The 18,068-nt window shown below is 39.3% G+C and overlaps 1 protein-coding gene across 10 annotated transcripts in view; it reads right to left on the bottom strand.

The window, feature by feature from the left end:
* Positions 1-8,548: 8,548 nt before the first annotated feature.
* Positions 8,549-18,068, bottom strand: part of CASK (calcium/calmodulin dependent serine protein kinase) — a 190,759-nt gene continuing 181,239 nt past the window's right edge. For all 10 annotated transcript variants that reach the window (XM_040056686.2, XM_040056682.2, XM_040056685.2 and 7 more), the window contains 3 exons: positions 17,256-17,458; positions 15,367-15,450; positions 8,549-10,048 (listed from right to left, as the gene is read on the bottom strand). In XM_040056686.2, the coding sequence (XP_039912620.1) occupies positions 9,872-10,048; positions 15,367-15,450; positions 17,256-17,458 (464 nt within the window). In that variant the 3' untranslated portion in view covers positions 8,549-9,871. The remainder of the gene's footprint in view (positions 10,049-15,366; positions 15,451-17,255; positions 17,459-18,068) is intronic.

Here is an 18,068-nt window from a genome sequence, read left to right on the forward strand (position 1 = left end):
CCTCTTCCTTTCCTAACACTTGGGCAACACCCCAAAGCCATCGCTGAAATGCTTATTTTGATGAGTGGAGAACCAGGATATTTTACTTTAGGAGAGCTGGCATGATCGGTAACTTGTACATTTCAGAGACAAATCTTTTTTATCCATTGTAAAGTTTATTGTCTGTATTATTTTTCCCCTAACAATAAATGAAAAAAAGTTTTGGAAGTTTTTGTAATAAACAGAAAACAACTTAGTGGGATTTATCTTTTTTCACCTATGGGGTAACTTCATAAATCTTTACTGATGTATTATCCAATAATCTTTACTGGGCTGTGGTTTTGACACAGATTTGTTGCTTTTGTTACATCCATCCTAGTAAATAAAAATGGCTGCAAGGCAGAGTAAGGAGACGTCTAGACATTGAAATTGTTGAATTTAGTGAAAAATGACAGAGCTTTAAAAACGTAATTTCTGCATAAGCCTGGGGTGGGTGCTTCAGCATTGAGTGGTATGTGCTGTAACACTGCTGTAACCTGTAATATTTACTGCTTATTAATGAAATACTCTACCCAACAATTCACCCATCTCTCACTCTGGTTCTGTTAGCTAAGAGATGAGTGCTCCCGTAATTTCATCCCCTTGCTCTGAACTCATTTCAGGAAACTGCTACTTGTACAGATGCAAGGCAGACAATTGTGTTGAAGCGATCTGAAAACCCATTTAGTGGATTAGCCCACTTCCACAAATGACTCTTTCTCGTCCTTGACAAAAAAAGCAGCAGTTTTTACTCACTTTTAAATAAATTTCAATTCCAATTAAAATACTTCCAACTGATAATTCCAGTTTTGATTACAGAGTCATTTAGGTTACAACTCAGCTCTTAGTATCAACCAGTAAACCCCCCTTGGTTCATGCAATGGCAGCTGCAGCAGGCTGTTCAGGGCTGTGTGCGCTTGAATTAAATGTCTTCAGGGCTTTAAACAGTGGGGTTTTTAAAAGGAATTTAGGAAAACCTTCCAAAAGTTTTATGTACATGCTGCAGACCCTCAGTTTTTCCAGATAAGGATTTCCCTAAACACGCTCATCGTGCGTTTCGTCTCCCAGTGGAAACTTTGGTATGTTTAGGTTGGTAGCTCTGAACTGCTCTAATGTGTAGCTGCAAATTTTCAAGGAAACACCTGGAGCTATTGCCATGTCATGTTCTAAAGCCTGACCTACCTGCAAGCAGTGTTAGTTAAAATTCCTTGGTACCTGTTCAGAATGTCCAGTTTTTCACAGTAAGTTTAGGAATCTCTTGGAAAACTACAAATATACTGAAAATCTACAGAAATGCGACTCATTAAATGAGGTATGTGAAGCTGCATGGAAAAATGAGCATGTGTAACATGTATTTTACCACTGCCTTGCTGCCTCACTTTCAACCACAGTTAATATGCCTATTAATGTTAAAACTATTTTTCTTTATGGGAAAAGTAACTGGCTAATGCTGGGCATTCTACCTTCAAACACTTTTATTAAATTCAGTATAGTATTTTTGTTTTTTTTTCTTTAAATGAGGTTTGTCATAGCAAGTAGAACAAAGACAGTGACTTTGGGATATTAAAAATAAAATGATGTCCAAGTTTGGACTCAAAGTGTTTAGGGGTCCTTTCTAACTTTAATGATTCTATGAAATTTACAAAATAACTGATTCGCTAATTTTTTATTTGCATCAAAGATGCTTTGTTATACTCCGAGAACTTCCCAGATCCTTTATTTACCTACCTGCAGCTATTAAAAAAAAAAAAAAAAAAATTGAATTTAATTTATGTTTTATTAGGTTGATTTCATTAGTATGTTCCCTGAAAATAGCTCTTTCTCTCCCATTTGCCCAGTCTTAATTTCTAGGCCAAATTTAATCTGAAGGCTTTAAATCTGGTCTCTTGCCTAGGGGAAAGGTCAGGCATCAGGTTCCATCACGCTTTAGAGAGAAGAAAAATGTGTTATGGAGGCTTTGTCACAGTCCTTCACTGCTTTGAGCAATTCTGAATGACCAGTCACATAGGAGAGAGATTTCTGTCTACATTTACTTCTGCCAAAGCAAATGCCAACTTCTTGCCTTTTCCCCCCTTGCAGACCTTTCTTGCTGAGCTTTACTGTGTTTATGGATTGGTTTTGGATTTCTTATTTTTTTACTGCAGTCAGTTTTGGTATAAGAAGTACAGTGCTGTACATGATTTTAATTTTGGGGTGAAATTTTGATACCTGCTGAACAAGTCTCTGTTTGACTTACAGTAACACAATGACATAATCCAAATATGAATAATTAAAGTTGCCTGTATATATGAAATATAAACAAATATGGAGACAAAGTCCATTCCCTGGAATCCATCATTCCAGTAACTGGATTTCGCCTGCTACAGTTGTTAGTGGAATAATACTGAAGTGCTTTTTGACCACAACTGAAGATCTTTTTTATGTATTTCTGTGGTTTTCTTGGCACAAAGATTCACATGAACTGAAGATGGCCGAGTAAGTTTTGAATTTTTTCAGATTTTTTTAGTAGGGTAATTCAGCTGGAAGAGATCTTTGGAGGTCTCAGGCTTAAAGCAGGGTCAGCTCTGGTATCAGGCTGGATTGCTCAGGACTTTATCCATGTGAATCTTTTAAAACCTCCAGGGACAGAGCTTGCTGGAATTCTATGGGAAATTGATTCCATTACATATGAACTCTCACCTTCTGCTATGGATCTCAAAATACTCTTTTATTCTGCAGAATGACCTAATGCATGTATTAAAAACTAAGTCTGGTAGACCCAATAGCCTAAGAAAATCTGAAAAAGAAAAGAAAAGAAAAGAAAAGAAAAGAAAAGAAAAGAAAAGAAAAGAAAAGAAAAGAAAAGAAAAGAAAAAAAAAAACAAAAAAAAACACAACCAAAAAAACCCCACCAAAATCAGCTAGTTAGTAACAGGCTTAGTTATCTGCAGTAAAATAACTAAAAATAATTAATCTAAATAAAAATAAGTAAATTAACTTTTTCCTTTAAAAAGCCTTAAAGAAGGCTTTATAATGAAACCAAAAGAGATGATTTAATATTCAATTAGTTCAACTTTCTGCATAATTTATTTCCTTATGTATGCTTTTCCTTAATCTAAGATTTTTCTTTTCTTTTCCTTAAGGCAATTTTCTGCTTCTCTTAAAGGCTAGTGGAGATTAAGTTCCTGATGTGAATAGAAACCTGATAGACCCATCCATTCATTTTGTTTATATGTAAAGTTATTTAAATTCATTGCAATAATTTCAAAATTTGTCATATGAAATGAAGGGGTTTAAAATAAATTGCAACCCTGCTTTCTCTAATATATTAATGGCTGGACTAAGACCTTTGAAACAAACTGTGTGACTGGGAAGAATTCCATGAATTGTAGCTAACACTGCCAATAAAACATCTACTATCAGAAAACTGTAGAATTGATACTGGAATGCATCACTGAAACAAAGAATGACAGTAATTATTGAGCAAGAAGCTTAGGTTTTCATTAGCTGGCTTGTGGCTTTCTGAAAAAGGGCAGTACTACTTGTTATATTTTGCTTCTCAAAAAAACCCCCCAACGAACAAAAAACCCTACCCAAAATAACCACAGAATCAAACCAACTTTTTGTATGGTTTGAATTCACTGCTCCTCGATATCAAATGATGGTGAAGGCATCCCTTGATGTGACCCTTGGGGGTCTGGGATCAGCCTTCACATCCCTCTGTAGCTGAGGGAACAGCTACAGAGATCATGAGAACCTTTTTGCCCCACCTTGTTCTATTGAAGGGTGAACACAAGCTGCCCTTTTCTTCCTGGTGTCTCCTCTCCTGAGGATGTCAAAGTAACCAGAAGGAGGAAAAACTCCATTCTATGTTTTGTTGTGCCTGCAGCCTGCAGCATCCATTCAGAACCAAATACTTTCTGAAAACCATGCTGGATGCCTGTTGTTATCAGGAGGAGGTTTGTTATCAAGGGAGGAAATTGGATAGTAAATCAAAGTTTCAGAATTCTTGGTTTCTGCCCCATTCCTTTTCAGTAGTTTCCACTTTGGTTTTCAGAGTGCCACTTTCTCAGCTTAGTGCTCTTTGTGTCCTCCTTTCTCTTCTGCCTTTGCCTGCTCTGTTTCTTTGCTGCTGTCCCTCTGTACCTGTGGCAGCTCAGCCAAAGAGCGCCACCAAATCATTTTTTCCCAGTCCATGTGCTAAAGCAGCCCTTGATGAAGTTATGAAGGCTGGTTGTGAAATATCATTTTAAGATCTTGCTGTGCTTGGGTTTTGGCCCTTTCAGAGCTCTGCCTTAAAGGGCAGGAACATCTCTTCCCTCTGGAAAGTGGAATTCCAGACCACTGCAGCATGTGCCATGGATCACAGAAGGTTTCCTTTGCTTAAGATGGACATAAACCTTCAGAGATCTTTTAAATGAAGGACACCAAGTAATACTGAGGGACAAACCACATTTTTTGACCGGTAGGAAAAGGCACCTTAAAATGAAGTTTCTAAGTGTGATGCCACCATGGTTACACAAAGACAGACCCAAGTATGAGGCAATTCTATTTTCCATATATTTACATTTTAGGAAGAATGCTGAGGGCTCCACCTGGATGGCCAACAATGGAGAAACACAGACTCAGGTCCCAGCTCTGAGATGGGCTACACTTAAAAATAAACAAATGCCACCCTTCCTCATGGGTGTTTTTCCATTATGCAGACACTAAAACAAGTTATGGCTGCTGCTAAGGGAAAATTTGCAAGTATTACTTTGCTAATAATCAACACAAATTCTTTCAAGATACTAGTACAGTTATTTTCCACAACACAAATGCAGGCTCAAGCTCTGTTTTACTAAAACACAGAGAGTGGCCAGATTTCATGTTCTTGATTGTGCCATGGCAGTTGCTAAGAGATTCAGCAGAATGCATGGAAATGCATAAACACTCCCTTCCCACTATTTTTGCTTAGAAAGGTAAAGATTACATGAAAAAACATCAATTCTCTGCCCAAAATCTTAACTGAGAAATGTATTCCCGAGGTAAGAATTAATTAGTTATTCATGCACAGGTCTGGGAAAGAGGCTTAACTCTGAGGCTAAATTGTAAGGAGTCAAGAAGCACTTTGTACTTTCTTCAGCCCAGCTTTCACAGAATTTGAGCAGGAGACTGTTAAAAGCATTTAAGGGGAAGAAAGTAAAAATTACTATTGGTGCACCTACCTATTGGCAAGCAGAAAACTCCCAAAACACTGCAAACATTGAAATGTGGGAAGTGGCTTTGTATTTTTCTGTGTAGCATTAGGAAAAATAGCCTCCTCTACCCTAAGCTTGTGCACTCATCCCCATGGTGTGGACACGAGGCACAATTATTCAGAAGTTGATTCTGTTCTACTGGTCAATGATGTGCTTCCTGTTGTGCAGAAATTTTGATTTATATGTCACTATTTGACATAACGTGCAGCAGTTTCCTTGGTAAGAGTTATGACTATCTCTGAGCTCATTAAAGGTAGAGAAGAAATTAGTCAGAGAGATGGGTTTATTAAAGAAATGAATATGCTTTACATGAAAAAAAGCAGACTTTTTATGGTGACTGCTTTAGCTCATCCTGTCAATTTAGCTTATAAAAACAGATAACTCTTTACTACAGTCAGGAAATATATATTTTTTTTTCTGTAGTTTTCAAAAATCCTTTTCTACCACATATTTTAAAGCCTAAAACTGAGAGTTCTAACAGCCTTCATTAAAGTTGCTGAATACTATCTGCAGTGGAAGAGAATGGGGCCAGAACTGTTTGCATCTAGGATTTCAGTGCAGATTTGCAAAGCACCCCTGGAAGCTCTGGCAGCATTTCCAAGTATTTTGAAATGATTTCCTTATAGGAAAGAATAAAAATGGAACAAATGCTGGTTAGTCTGTGCATTAATTTTTCCTAGTGGCTCCAGCACCCAGTTTTTGGAGTACACACACCAGTCCAATGTCCCTCAAGTTGCAACACCTCATCTTCTACGTTGTCTTTTCAAAATCAACCGAGCAACCTTCATGAAGTTTCTGAGGTAGGCAGTGATGTCTTCAGAGGGGAGTGGATCAGCATTGTTCTTGACCAAACCATATAGAAAGAAAACCACTGCTGAGACACGTGGAAGAATTTGGGTTTAGTGATGAGATCTGGAATGTCCTCCTGGCAGTGGCCGGGAGTCTAAACTAAGCTACCATTTCCATGCAATAATCTTACCACTCTGAGACATTGAGTAACCTAGTGTACTTTTATTAGGTAAATGGAAGCAGAGATTCATGAACATTTATTGGACCAACTTAACACCTTGAAATCACAGGCATCAGTCAGACTGAGAGGCAGCATACTGATAAAATCAAGTTTTCTTTACAAATCTATGAGCCCCTGTACAAAAATAAAGTATAAAAGGGGCAAACAGAAACATTTGTTTCTTCCCAATCCCAGGGCTGCTTCTGAGGTCACATTCAGCATAAATTTAGAGAAGTCCATGAGGCGCTCTAAATTATGCAGTGATATTTACAGTACCAGGAGGACCTTTCTCCACTTGGAGATTTTAAAAAAAAACCCAAACACAAAAAAACTGTTCACATCAGCTCTGTCCCTGCATGAGCCTTCTCTATGCAGGTGAAGCTTCCAGCTCAATTTCTGCAGCCTTTTGCCCTCTATGCACCACAAAAACAACAGAGACACTTCAGAAGGGTTTGAGCAGCGTGGGAGGATTGGACAGACTGAGAAGTCCTGGGCTTGCTCTGTCTGGGACTGTGCTGAAATCTGCTCAAGGAGCTCACTGTGTGCTGTGGATCTGCTGAACCTTAAAGCCTAGGTTTTAAGTGGGGTGAAACCAACTTAGGTTGGTGGGATTTCCAATTTAATCTTTTGCTACCGAAGGTTCCTACAAGGAAAACAGACCGTGGTAAAGAGGAGGCAAGACAGGATGCTAACTACGTGCTTTACAGTTTTTGTCTCTTGATAAAAGGGTATACAGTGAGAATAAAAGAAACAAAGCTCTCCAGGTCAATCCCTCTACTGTGTAGCATTAACTGAAGGGCAGTTCCACTTAAGAGAAGAAAAGGTATTTGTTACATAAAATCACTACTTATTGTCATCTACATAAGGCAGAAGCACCCTCATGGGCCTTGTGAGATTTCTTTCCTTACGAGCTGGATACACAGAAACTCCGAGAAATTCACATTAAGAGAGTCAAAAGCGTGTAGTTTAAACATTTATCATGGACTATACTCGGATTATCAAAATTACTTTACCTGTTTAATGGCATAAACATTTGAGATGAAAAACGTGTCACTGAATTCAGACACCAATGCTCACCAGAGAAGTTTGTATTTCTAACATCAGAAGCACTCCACTGCTTGATTTTCAGCAGGTCTTCCCATCTTTGTGCTTTGCTGGGAAAAGAGGTAGTTCTGAGAGCGAATGAACCTGTCACTTCCACGAGCTCAGCCAGTGCGGACTCACCACTGCGACAGCTGCCTGCAGGACATCAGCTACGGTTCACCCTGGACTAAACCACGCAGCCACTTAAAAAATGACCTCTTACTCACTGAGTAGCTCAGCTTGCACCATCAGCTTAACCCCTTCTTTCAGGGCTAAACCCGGAACAGCACCTACAATTACTTTGACAGTTCCTCTCGTTTCCCTCTTGTGCACGTGAGGTCCACGCTGACCCATCCATTAATTCCATTAATTGTAAACCCAAGAGACTCGGGTACAGCTCTTGTTTTGGGGTGCAGCCACAGAACTGTGACTCCAGCTGTGGCATGAAGGGCATTCAGCAGGTGGGGTAAAGCGATGGATGAATTTCCCTTCCGTGGGCTCCGAACGCTGCCGGGAATAAACACCTTTGCCTGCCCTGGCTGGGTGGGAAGAGGCACAGCCAGACTGAGATTTCAGCTGTGGATTTTACAAGAATTGTAAACAGATTTCACCACCCAACCTGCAGAAGGAGGAGGCAGGAGAAAATTAGCAGCAGAATTGCCCCTGTGAGAAAGGTTCGACCTGGGGAACCCTTTTCTGATTGCACGTGCAACGGTCCCGAACAACCGGAGCAGCGCACAGACCAATTCCAGCTGGAAGTTCCACTCTGAGGAAAAATCCTGTATCACTGCACCATTTTAATATAAACACTAAAATTCATATTATACATCAGCACAGCCAACCAAACTTTGAGGAGAAGTCATTTTAAGGAACAGTGTATTTCTGGCACCTAGAAAGAGGTGGCAATGCCTGCTGCCTTTTAACCATTTTTTTTTCAGAGAAAATGCAAATTGTGGGCCAGAGAGAGCATCAAGAAGGGAAATGAAGTGCCAGGTCAGCCCATGGTTACACTTTTTTTAGTTGGCTCTGCCCTAATTCCAACTTTGTGGAAGGAAGCCTGTGCTGATCCAGGAGGAACAGAGGCCCTGGGACAGACTGCAGGCTGTGCCCCTACAAAGGCTTCCCTTACAGACTTTAAGACACTTTTCCTCACTGCACGAGTCACTGATTTGCTCTTGAAACTCCCTGTGATGAAATGAAGGACCCAAAAGCATTAAAGTGTTGAACACATAAAAGGAAGTATATTTAAAATAAAAAAAAAAATTGGTCAGACTGTAGAGTCAATTACCATTTTTAAAGGAATTTACAGGGCTGTTGCAGATGAGTCTTTTGGAATAGTCAGTTTCGCAATGTCTAAACTGGTTTCTTCATTGCACAGTATTTTCTTTTAAAATGTGTGCATCTTTAAACAATTACATACATATTAAAAATCAGCATTTCTTTGCTTCAACTTAATTAAAACGTTAATACTCTCAGACAACACAGATCTGAAATGGCGAAACCAGTAATTGCCCCCTCCCACCTTACAACAAATTAAATTGAGACAAAATTACAAACACATTTCACTACATGATTATTATTAATAAAAATCAGTTTTTCTTTTTTTTTTTCCTTTCCTTTTTTTTTTTTTTTTTTTTTTTTTTTTTTAATAAAGTTGCCCAAAATGCAAGGGATGTGCATAGGTTTACAACTTAGTCAGAATAATATTTTGCTTTATTCCCTTGGGTACGTGTTCCCATGAACGGAATGTACTTTGCTGTAGATTACAGGTTTTATCAACACAGATACACCAACGGCATGAACGCTTGCGACTGTCCACATGCATTAAGAGTCAAGACCCAATTTCAAATTTCTAAAACTTTTACAGAGTTCTTCAAAGAGACAGTATCACATCATCTGGATGTTACACAAAAGTACTTAAAAATACTACCCTAGGAGAGGAAAGAAAAATAAAAGCGCGAAAAAAAAAAAAAAAAAGGCCTTTAAAATTTATGAATTTGTTTCGTAACCACTAGACTAATTACTTCAAATAAATAAAGGAAAGCAAAGTATTCCAAACCATAAAATCAGACTCTAAAAAGAATGTAGTGTTCCACCCCCAAGTTAAGGTAACAGAATCATATTATTATTACTATTAAAATAGATTATAGAAAGCAGCATCTATTTTGTGCAGTTTTTAGGGGCCCTTGAAATAAAAAGCTACGATTTCCAAAAATATAACATTCCAAAGGACTGAATAATACATATATTTAAAGATACATTTTATTAAAGTTTAGGAGAAATGATTAAAAAAAAAAGATACTGTCTCTTTAAATTAGTGTTTCATCTTTTCCTCCCCCTCCTCCTATCTATTCGGACATGACAATAATTATATTTTAGGTCACACTACATCTAGGTAGTCTCTAGGGGCCAAGACCTGTTGACACAAGGTCAATAACGAAGAGGTTTTCCATGTATGAGGTGGTTCCCAGTAATGACAGATTTTTTTTTTTTTTTCTTTTTTTTTATTCTTTGTTTTCTCCTCAATTCTCTCTTTCCCGGTCTAGTAGACCCAGGAGACCGGGACCCACTGGGATGCTGTACACACGAGCTCGATGGCTTCCTCCAGGTGCCTGATGGTTTCATCAATCTCATTGTTGATAATTGTTAGGTCAAAGTAGTGTGCATATGTTCTCTGCAAGATTTCCGACTCCTTCTGCAGGCGCTGAAGGGATTCGTCCTGTTCGGCGGCCGGGAGAGAAAAAATGACAGAAAAGTTGCATTGTTTTGTGCGCTGCCACGACAGGGGAACGGGCAGCAAGGCCTCAGGGAGTCGAGGTGCTTCAGCTCTCCCACCTACAACTACGGGAATCGCGCGGGACAAAGGGCACAGTCTCCCCCTGGAAGCTGACACTCAACCAGCGCTCGGTTACTGATATTCTTGGAGACAAAACACAGCTCTAGAGTTAAAAAAAAAAATAAAAAGCAAGGGAGAGGATGGAAGCTTGGAAATGCAGCAATGGAGACCGCATTGAACAAATCAGACACGGTGCACAAGGAAGAGCTATCGGGCCTGTGTCCCAGGGAGAACATGAGAAACAGGAGGAGGGGGACAGGCTGTCAGGTATCAGCTGTTCACACTTTTGGTAATGTTTTCTGCTCTACACCAACCTTCTGGGTCTGCTTCCTTTAACAACAAGTTACTGATAAGGAAGTTCTCGCCCTGCATCGCTCCTCTATCTCAGAGCAGGGCACTGCCAGCCCCTCTCAGTGGGAGATCCTGGATGCAAAAAGCTTCTTCCCAGGGCTCTGCAGCAATTTCAAGTTCGAATTCTCTTCCTGCAAATTGCTTTATGAATTAAGAAAAAACCCAACAAACCCATTTGCTGTTCTCAGGAACCTTGAAATAGCCACAGGAAAGCAATCAAGTCTTTCCTGTCCCACAGGTTTGGGGTGGATATAGTGCAAAATGACTCCTGCTGCTCTGCAGTAGCCATAGGCTCCCTCTACTTGATCCATCAGCTGGGATACACTTTTCTAAAGAGTTTTAGGCTGCAGAAGTACAGACACAGTGCCCACAGCTTTTTCACTCGAAATTACTCTGTGAACGTTTTTATCTGACTGTTAAGATGACCTCCGCCTTTATTTTTTTTTTCTGTTTCAGCTTCCCAAGTATTTGTAATTACAGTGACAAGTAGCTGTGGAACAACAGCTTTCAGGTCCCCTCAAGGAAACAACCTGCTCTGAGACAGTTCTCCTTCCCTGCAGCAATGAAACCAACCACTTCTGGAGGAGAAGTTCTCTGCCAAAGTTACAGTTCTGCTTCTCTCCTGAAGCTGCAGTCTCAGATGGGGAGGGGGCTGTGTGGTGCCATTCTCTTCACTTGAAAATTATTACAAAATTCATTCCAAGTCAGGCAAATACTGCTCACATGCATTTCTGCACAAGGGATGTTCCCTGTATGGGCCAATTTGAGCCACCAGCAACTCCTGGAACTTCTGTAGAAAACTCCAGTGTGCGCAAATTTAATTTATGCTATTAACAAACAGAACAATGTGGATCAATAGTAGTATTAAGTATTTTTCTGCAATAGTTCATATGGCCCAGTGTCTTTAAGCCAAAACCTAGTTAGGTAAACTTCCAACCTCTCAGATTCCAAAAGAGACTTCCATTTGTACCAGCTGAGCATTGAGCCTTTCCTGCTTAAATTAACCTCCAAAAGAAGGTCAATAACTTGTCCTACAGAGTATTTTCAGTGCTTTAAACGTATCCAGCTAAAATTAATTTTTATTTATAGTCTGTGTTGTCCAAATCATAATGCACCTTGAAAAGAGTTTTGATCTCATGACAGCCCCTGGAAGCCTTACAACTGTAAGTCCTTATGCAGATTTTGAATTATTATTCTGATTTCCCATCAGTGTCAGTTTTACTTACAGGTATGGACTCTTCTCACTAGAGCATCTATGTTATTGTGACTGACAGTGAAAATCTGGAAATCTTACAGCTATCTCATCATAAAAAAAGCCAGCTGGTAAAGTTTACCTTACACACATAGATTCTACAAAACGAAATGTTTCAAAAATTCATTCAATTTCAGTTTTTCTTCTCCTAGATCCAGCTTTACTGGGATCAAAGTAGTCTCTATTTTGGAATATCTAAGCTTCTCAGCCTGTTGGAACTATAGATCACTACTTTGTTAATATTCTTTTATGTGCAGTAATAAGTTTGGGATAAGCTATTGCACCAAGTTTCAATTATGTTCAAACTTTCCTAAGCTCAGCAAAAGGAAAAGAGACCAAAGTTTTTGATTTTTGTTTCATTCTGGGACTAAATGTCACCTGTGTTTGTGATAGAGTATCTATCTGTACATGCCAGACTTGGCTGTTTTCTGAGTCTGCAAGACTTAAATACCAAAACTCATCTTTGAAGCTAGCTGTAATCAAAGTATTTGCTGTATTAAGTTCCCCTCAATTTCTCTAAAATGTCTTAAATAAATTTTTCATACTGAACATCCCAAATTATGTTCCAAGAATGAAATTCTTCAGCAGCTGTGCTCTCAATAGTGTCAAGACAGAAGATATTTATCAAAATGTTCAGCAAGCTGCAGAAAAACAAATGGCCACAACTTCAGAACTTTAACAATCTGGGAGAGCAGAACATCTGCCTTTCCTTCTTCCCTCAGCTCTTGTGCAATATGAATTTTATGTGGGCCTTGTTGCAGTGTGTCCATTAGTTTTTCTTCCTAATTCAATCTCTCCTCTTCCACCACAGCTGAAAGGAGTGAAACAAGGCTTTATCCATGAAATAACCCCCACGGATATAGAGGCCACCAGTGGCATCTTCACTCTCTCAGGGCTGGGTTTTTTTGGCCTGAAAGTACATAGGACAAACAGCTGCCACTTGTGGCAATCAAAGCCCAGCCCAAAAAATTACTAATATTCCCATCTAAGGCTGAGGACAGTGTGTAAACACCATCAGGCCTTTGCCAGTTTTGCTTCAACAGAAAGAAATTCGCAATTTGAAACAGCTGGTGAGCTCCACACTTCCTAAGAAAAATTCCTTTTATTCTTTGGCTGTAGGAAGGGAGGAAGCACAGCTAAAAGTCTGAAGAATTTTGCCCAATAAGTTTTACATCAAACAAATGGAGCCTGTGATCCATTTGCTGCTGTCTGGGCAATGGAGGTAGGAACAGCTGGAGGAAAGAGGAACTAGCCCAAGGTTTCCTGATACCCTCTCTCCTCTCTGTTTTAGCACAACAACCATCTGATTTAAGCTTCCTCTGTGACCAGACAGGTGGGTGCACTCTGGGAGATTCCCTGCATGACTGACACTGGTCTCGTGCTTTGCAGGGCTGCTCACGGCGCAGTGCTACGCTCACTGGAAAGGATAAGATTTTGTCTTCTGACTCTTGCTGTGTGGGCAAAAATTTGGACTCCAACGGCAAAAGTAATGTTGAATGGGAACAAGCGTATCTACATTCTAGAACTACTGCAATAGCCAGGACTACCTTGTGAGCCCCTAGCTGGTACTTACGGGCAGTTTTCTGCACCATTTTGGCAGCTATGTACAGTTAGTACGAACGCAGGAAAATGAAAAGAAAAGCAAAGATGAAATTTAAGAAAACGAGGGGAGGGGAAAAAAGGACAGTCATTTACAGAAGTGTTTGCAAAAGCTCAAGTAAAATAAAACAAGGCAGGGCAAGATGATCAACAGAAAAGGACACTCATTATGCAAATGAACCTTTCAAAAGGGAAGCATGAACGGGGAATAGGAAACACACACTCCTCACCCTTGCTTGCTGCCTTGCAGGCTGCTACCACACAGACATACTTTGCTTATCTGCCCAGAAAACCTTGGAAAATGGGAACCTGTGTTTGGGTAAGGTCTGTTGCTATTACCATCCCCTGCCCCTCCCTTTTCTTAATTTTAACTGATTAATAAATTAGCACGTTTTGTGGGTGTGGCTTTGGCTCAGCAATTCATGTGCCTGGGTGAAACCCTGCGGGCACAGAGACTTTTGTCACAGGAGCTTAAACCAGACAGGTTTTACAGCACAAATGCAAATATTTAGAACACAGTACTTCTACAAATTCTTTGCCATGAAGTACTTCCCTACCACTACTATAAAAGGCACATTTCTATTCTCTTCCCAGTGTATGAGGGAAAACGTTTTCTCCCTCATATGAACTGTCCCAAGTATCTCTGTATTACATCCTACAACTGGAAGATCAAAATTTAAGGACCACTGGCAGATGAGTGAGGCCAAAGAAAGACATCTGGGAGGTGAGACAGGTATGGCAATGCTATTTGTTTACACAAAGGAAAATTCAGTGTAGATGACACAATTCTAGTATTTTTTCAAGATTGTACTGACTCACAGCATCCCACCAGCAGTTACACAAAGTGTCACTTCACTAACATGGTGAGTTGTGCTGCGCTGAGGGATCTTTGTTTTTAAACTCCTGGGTTGTACCATTAGGTTGTGGGTCCCTAAGTCACAGTGAAATGACATAACTTAACGCTGTGAAAGTGAACAGAGCCTTCTTTCCCCTCCTATCCCTCTTTCACTCGTGCACTTGTGCTTAAGATTATCAAAATTCCAATTTCAGGGCTAAAGTAGCCCAGTATAGCATCATAGTGAACTAGCTGAATGCATCAGCTGTCCTTAAAATTCCAGCTAGAAGCCAAAATTCTTCACTTTCCACCTTTGATTTGAATCATCATTCCGGGCATTTGCATTTAAATGTTTGTCTTGCTCATTCTTTTCCTGCAAGCCTCTGCAGTGATGTCACAGCTTCATGCTTATGACACTGTAATTACATTTCTAGAGAAATCTGCTGTAGTGCCACAGCTTCTTACTTTGTGTTTTGATGATCAAAGAGACATCTAGGATATTTGGAACAGATCCACGATCAAATCCAACACGTTAAATACTTTCATATCATGGTTTAAAGATGACTGAGCAAATTAAGTGTTTGTGAAAATGGAGTTTGCCTTAGTGTCAGCTAAATCCAGAATTGCTTGGTATCCTTGAAATCAGCAGCAATCTGCACAGCAGATAACCTATAAATACTAAGTAGGAAATGTATGATGTGGATCCCCATGAATAATTAGCCTTATTCCACAAGCAATTACCCCTTGGGTCAAAGCTTCCAATTCTTAGAGGACAGTTGTCAAAATGAATGAGCCTATTTCTGATACATATTTGCTGTGCAGAGAAAATGTTCAAGCTAAAGGTGGATTAGTGCTGGCATTGCAACTCACAACTGAGTGATTTGTGCCAATGATTTGGAAATGGATCTTTGAGCTGGAGCAGAGAATGAAATAAAAGAATATTTTAGAATACAGCACATGGATCCTTCCTCTTGAAGCCCACATTCTGAATTATCGGTTCATAAACAGTAAAAGTACGTCAATCAACTTAATAAAGCTGTTATTCAATTATTTTTCTGCCTCTTCATTTACAGACAAGGAGACAATTAAAGAGTCCTATCTGCACATTTGAATCTCATCGTTAATTCTGTCTCTGCCAGGACATCAGATTGCAAGGTGCCATACCTCATTAATGCCTGGGGTAATCGTAGGTGCAGCAATAAAAACAACAAAAGGAGCAAACTCTGCAGTTCTCAGGACCTTCAATGCCTGGGGGAAAAAAAAGTCAGATGTTTTAGAGGAAAGCTCCAACAATTAATGTGAAGTAAGTTTAGTCACACAAACAAAAAATCCATGATCTACCAACACGGAATTTGTTTTTAAATGAATTGGAGTCAAGACCTTAGTAATTCAGACACACAGTTTTTTTATATTATTTTACATTTTTGGTGGTCAAAACAGATATTTATCCTTAATTAAAGTGAGTTTATGACACAGTAAAAGCTTTAGCACTTTCAGAGTGCCTCTCTCTCTCCCCATAGAGTCTCAAAGAGTGTGGAATTCTGTTGACATTTAAACTGAAATGCCATGTTAAAAAAAAATCACATGCCATAAATAGGGAAAAGAGCCAACTGTGTTTTAGAATATTGATTGGAATATAAATTTCATTATCATAAAATTATTTTTTTTAAAAAAATGAAAATGTGACGTGAGAAGTTTGAAGTGTTTAAAAATTGAACATAGCACTAAATGCAGTAAATACAGCTCCAATCCCCTGAATCAAATCTCTGCAAAAGAGAAGAGTTCTCATTACAGAGCTGCCTTCAGGAACTGAGTGACACAGAGCTGCCATCTGTGAAACTCACAGATCCCAGCTCGACTGAAGCGCAGGACAGTGGGTTAAACATATCTCAGCTGAACTCAAAGGGATGGACAAGATAAAGTCAGACTACTAAAGGTCACTGGTTTTGCTCTTTCGATTTCCTGTCTTCTCCGAAGCTTTTTCTTTTTAAAGAACCCCAAAAAACAAAACCCCCACAATCCACCCTTTCCCTGAGCTAAAAGGTTTTCATCTCCGCTGCTTCAAAGCCGCCAACAAGAACCACCTCTGCCAACCTGCTCCAAACAAGAGACAAAGCCCAGAAGTGAAATGCAAGAAAACCCATAAAACTAGGAGTTTTTAAACAGCAAAGTGGTGCAAGTCAAGCAGGAATAAATCCACAAACAGGTTGGCCTCAGCGAGCCGAGATGGATGAATGAGGAAGCTGGTCAGGAAAGCGGTTTGCTGGACACCAGCTGGAGGAAACGTGGCAACGGCAGCTGTTACCAAATGTAAATGCATTCTAACAAAGATTAAAATCACTTCTGAGAATTGTATAGCTCTTGAATAACGCATACTGAAAAAGTTTATCAGGAGAGTTTGCTGTTAACAGCTGCTCCATCTGAACGAACTATAAATGCTGCTCTCCCTGAATGCTGTTAAACGTGGGATTTTATTTTTAAGAACACCACCACACCATGACACGCTGAACTGCTTTAAAAAATTTAGTCAGGTATCTCATTTCTCCTGAAATTGTGACATTCTTAGAAAAATGTGAACTTCCTGAATCTATTCACAAAGAAGAAACAAGTCAGCAAATTTAAGCGGATAACACCGGTCACAATTTTGTCTTTCCTCCCATTTCCTTCCATCTGCTAGAATAATATAAACACCACAATTGTCTATATTCATGTTGTTTCACTTAACAAAATACGTAAACAAATCCCTGTGAATTGAAAGTAATGACTACACAGATGTTTCAAAGGAAATATATCAGAATTTTCCACAGATTTTCTACAATGAATAAATCAACTATCAGTGTTTCCTGAGAGCCTGGTTTTTCTTTCTCCTCTGTGTTCTTCTAACCACGTGATTACCAGAATTCCACAGATCCATATCCTGGTGGTCCAAGGACTTTTGTTACACACCACTTTATGAAGCACTTACCTAGTGTGCAATCAATAAAAACACCTCAATGAAATAAGGGTGAAGGATTTGTGACGAGTCCCATTTTTATACACTTCTGATTAGTTACCTGAGGTTCTACATCAAGTATTGCAATTAGTCCCTGCTCATGGATCTTTCGTATTGTTTCCAGTTTTGTCCCATACATTGCATCCTCGTGGCTGCCATACTCCAAATATTCATTGTTTGATATATCCTGCATCATTTGGTCATGTGATACAAAGTAGTAATTTTTGCCATTTTCTTCATCTTTCTTTGGAGGTCTGGTTGTGTCTGAAAATACAAAATATTTTTAGTACAGGAGCAGTATTAAGGTTATTTATGGCTTCTTTTTTCTGTTTGTTTCTCAATACTTATTCAGTGAATTATGAGCTGTAAAATCACATATAGAGCAATGAAGTACAAGACAGTCAGAATGACAGGCACTGGAAAAAACAGGAGTTTGAGGGATATGTGCTGGGAAAAGCAGGAGCAGAGTCCCTAGGGTCTACTGTACTTAAGATACTGATATTTCTCCTAAACCCTCTTCTGTCCTAAAAACATTTCTGCATTTCCCTTTTTTTTTTTTTTTTTTTTTTTAATTTAAGTTTTTATGAGTGTGAAAAAGCAGTTTAAAAACCTGATTACCCATGATCAAGAGAGGTGAAAGCTAAATAGGAATAACATAGTTTTGGAATACTGCTTCTACAGACTTATGTGGTGAGAGAAGTATGTCCTATTAATATTTAGAATTAACTGCCATTGTGTGTGACCTGATATTTTTGATCAGGTTTTGAGGTAATTTCTTCATAAAACACACTCCCAAACTCCTCACCCAATTTAAGGCCCATCTCAAAAGCTACCTACCACCCCATGGTTTTGTAAAGGAATGCAGAAAATGCAT

The sequence above is a fragment of the Hirundo rustica genome, chromosome 2 (assembly GCF_015227805.2).
Source record: "Hirundo rustica isolate bHirRus1 chromosome 2, bHirRus1.pri.v3, whole genome shotgun sequence".
Lineage (NCBI taxonomy): Eukaryota > Metazoa > Chordata > Aves > Passeriformes > Hirundinidae > Hirundo > Hirundo rustica.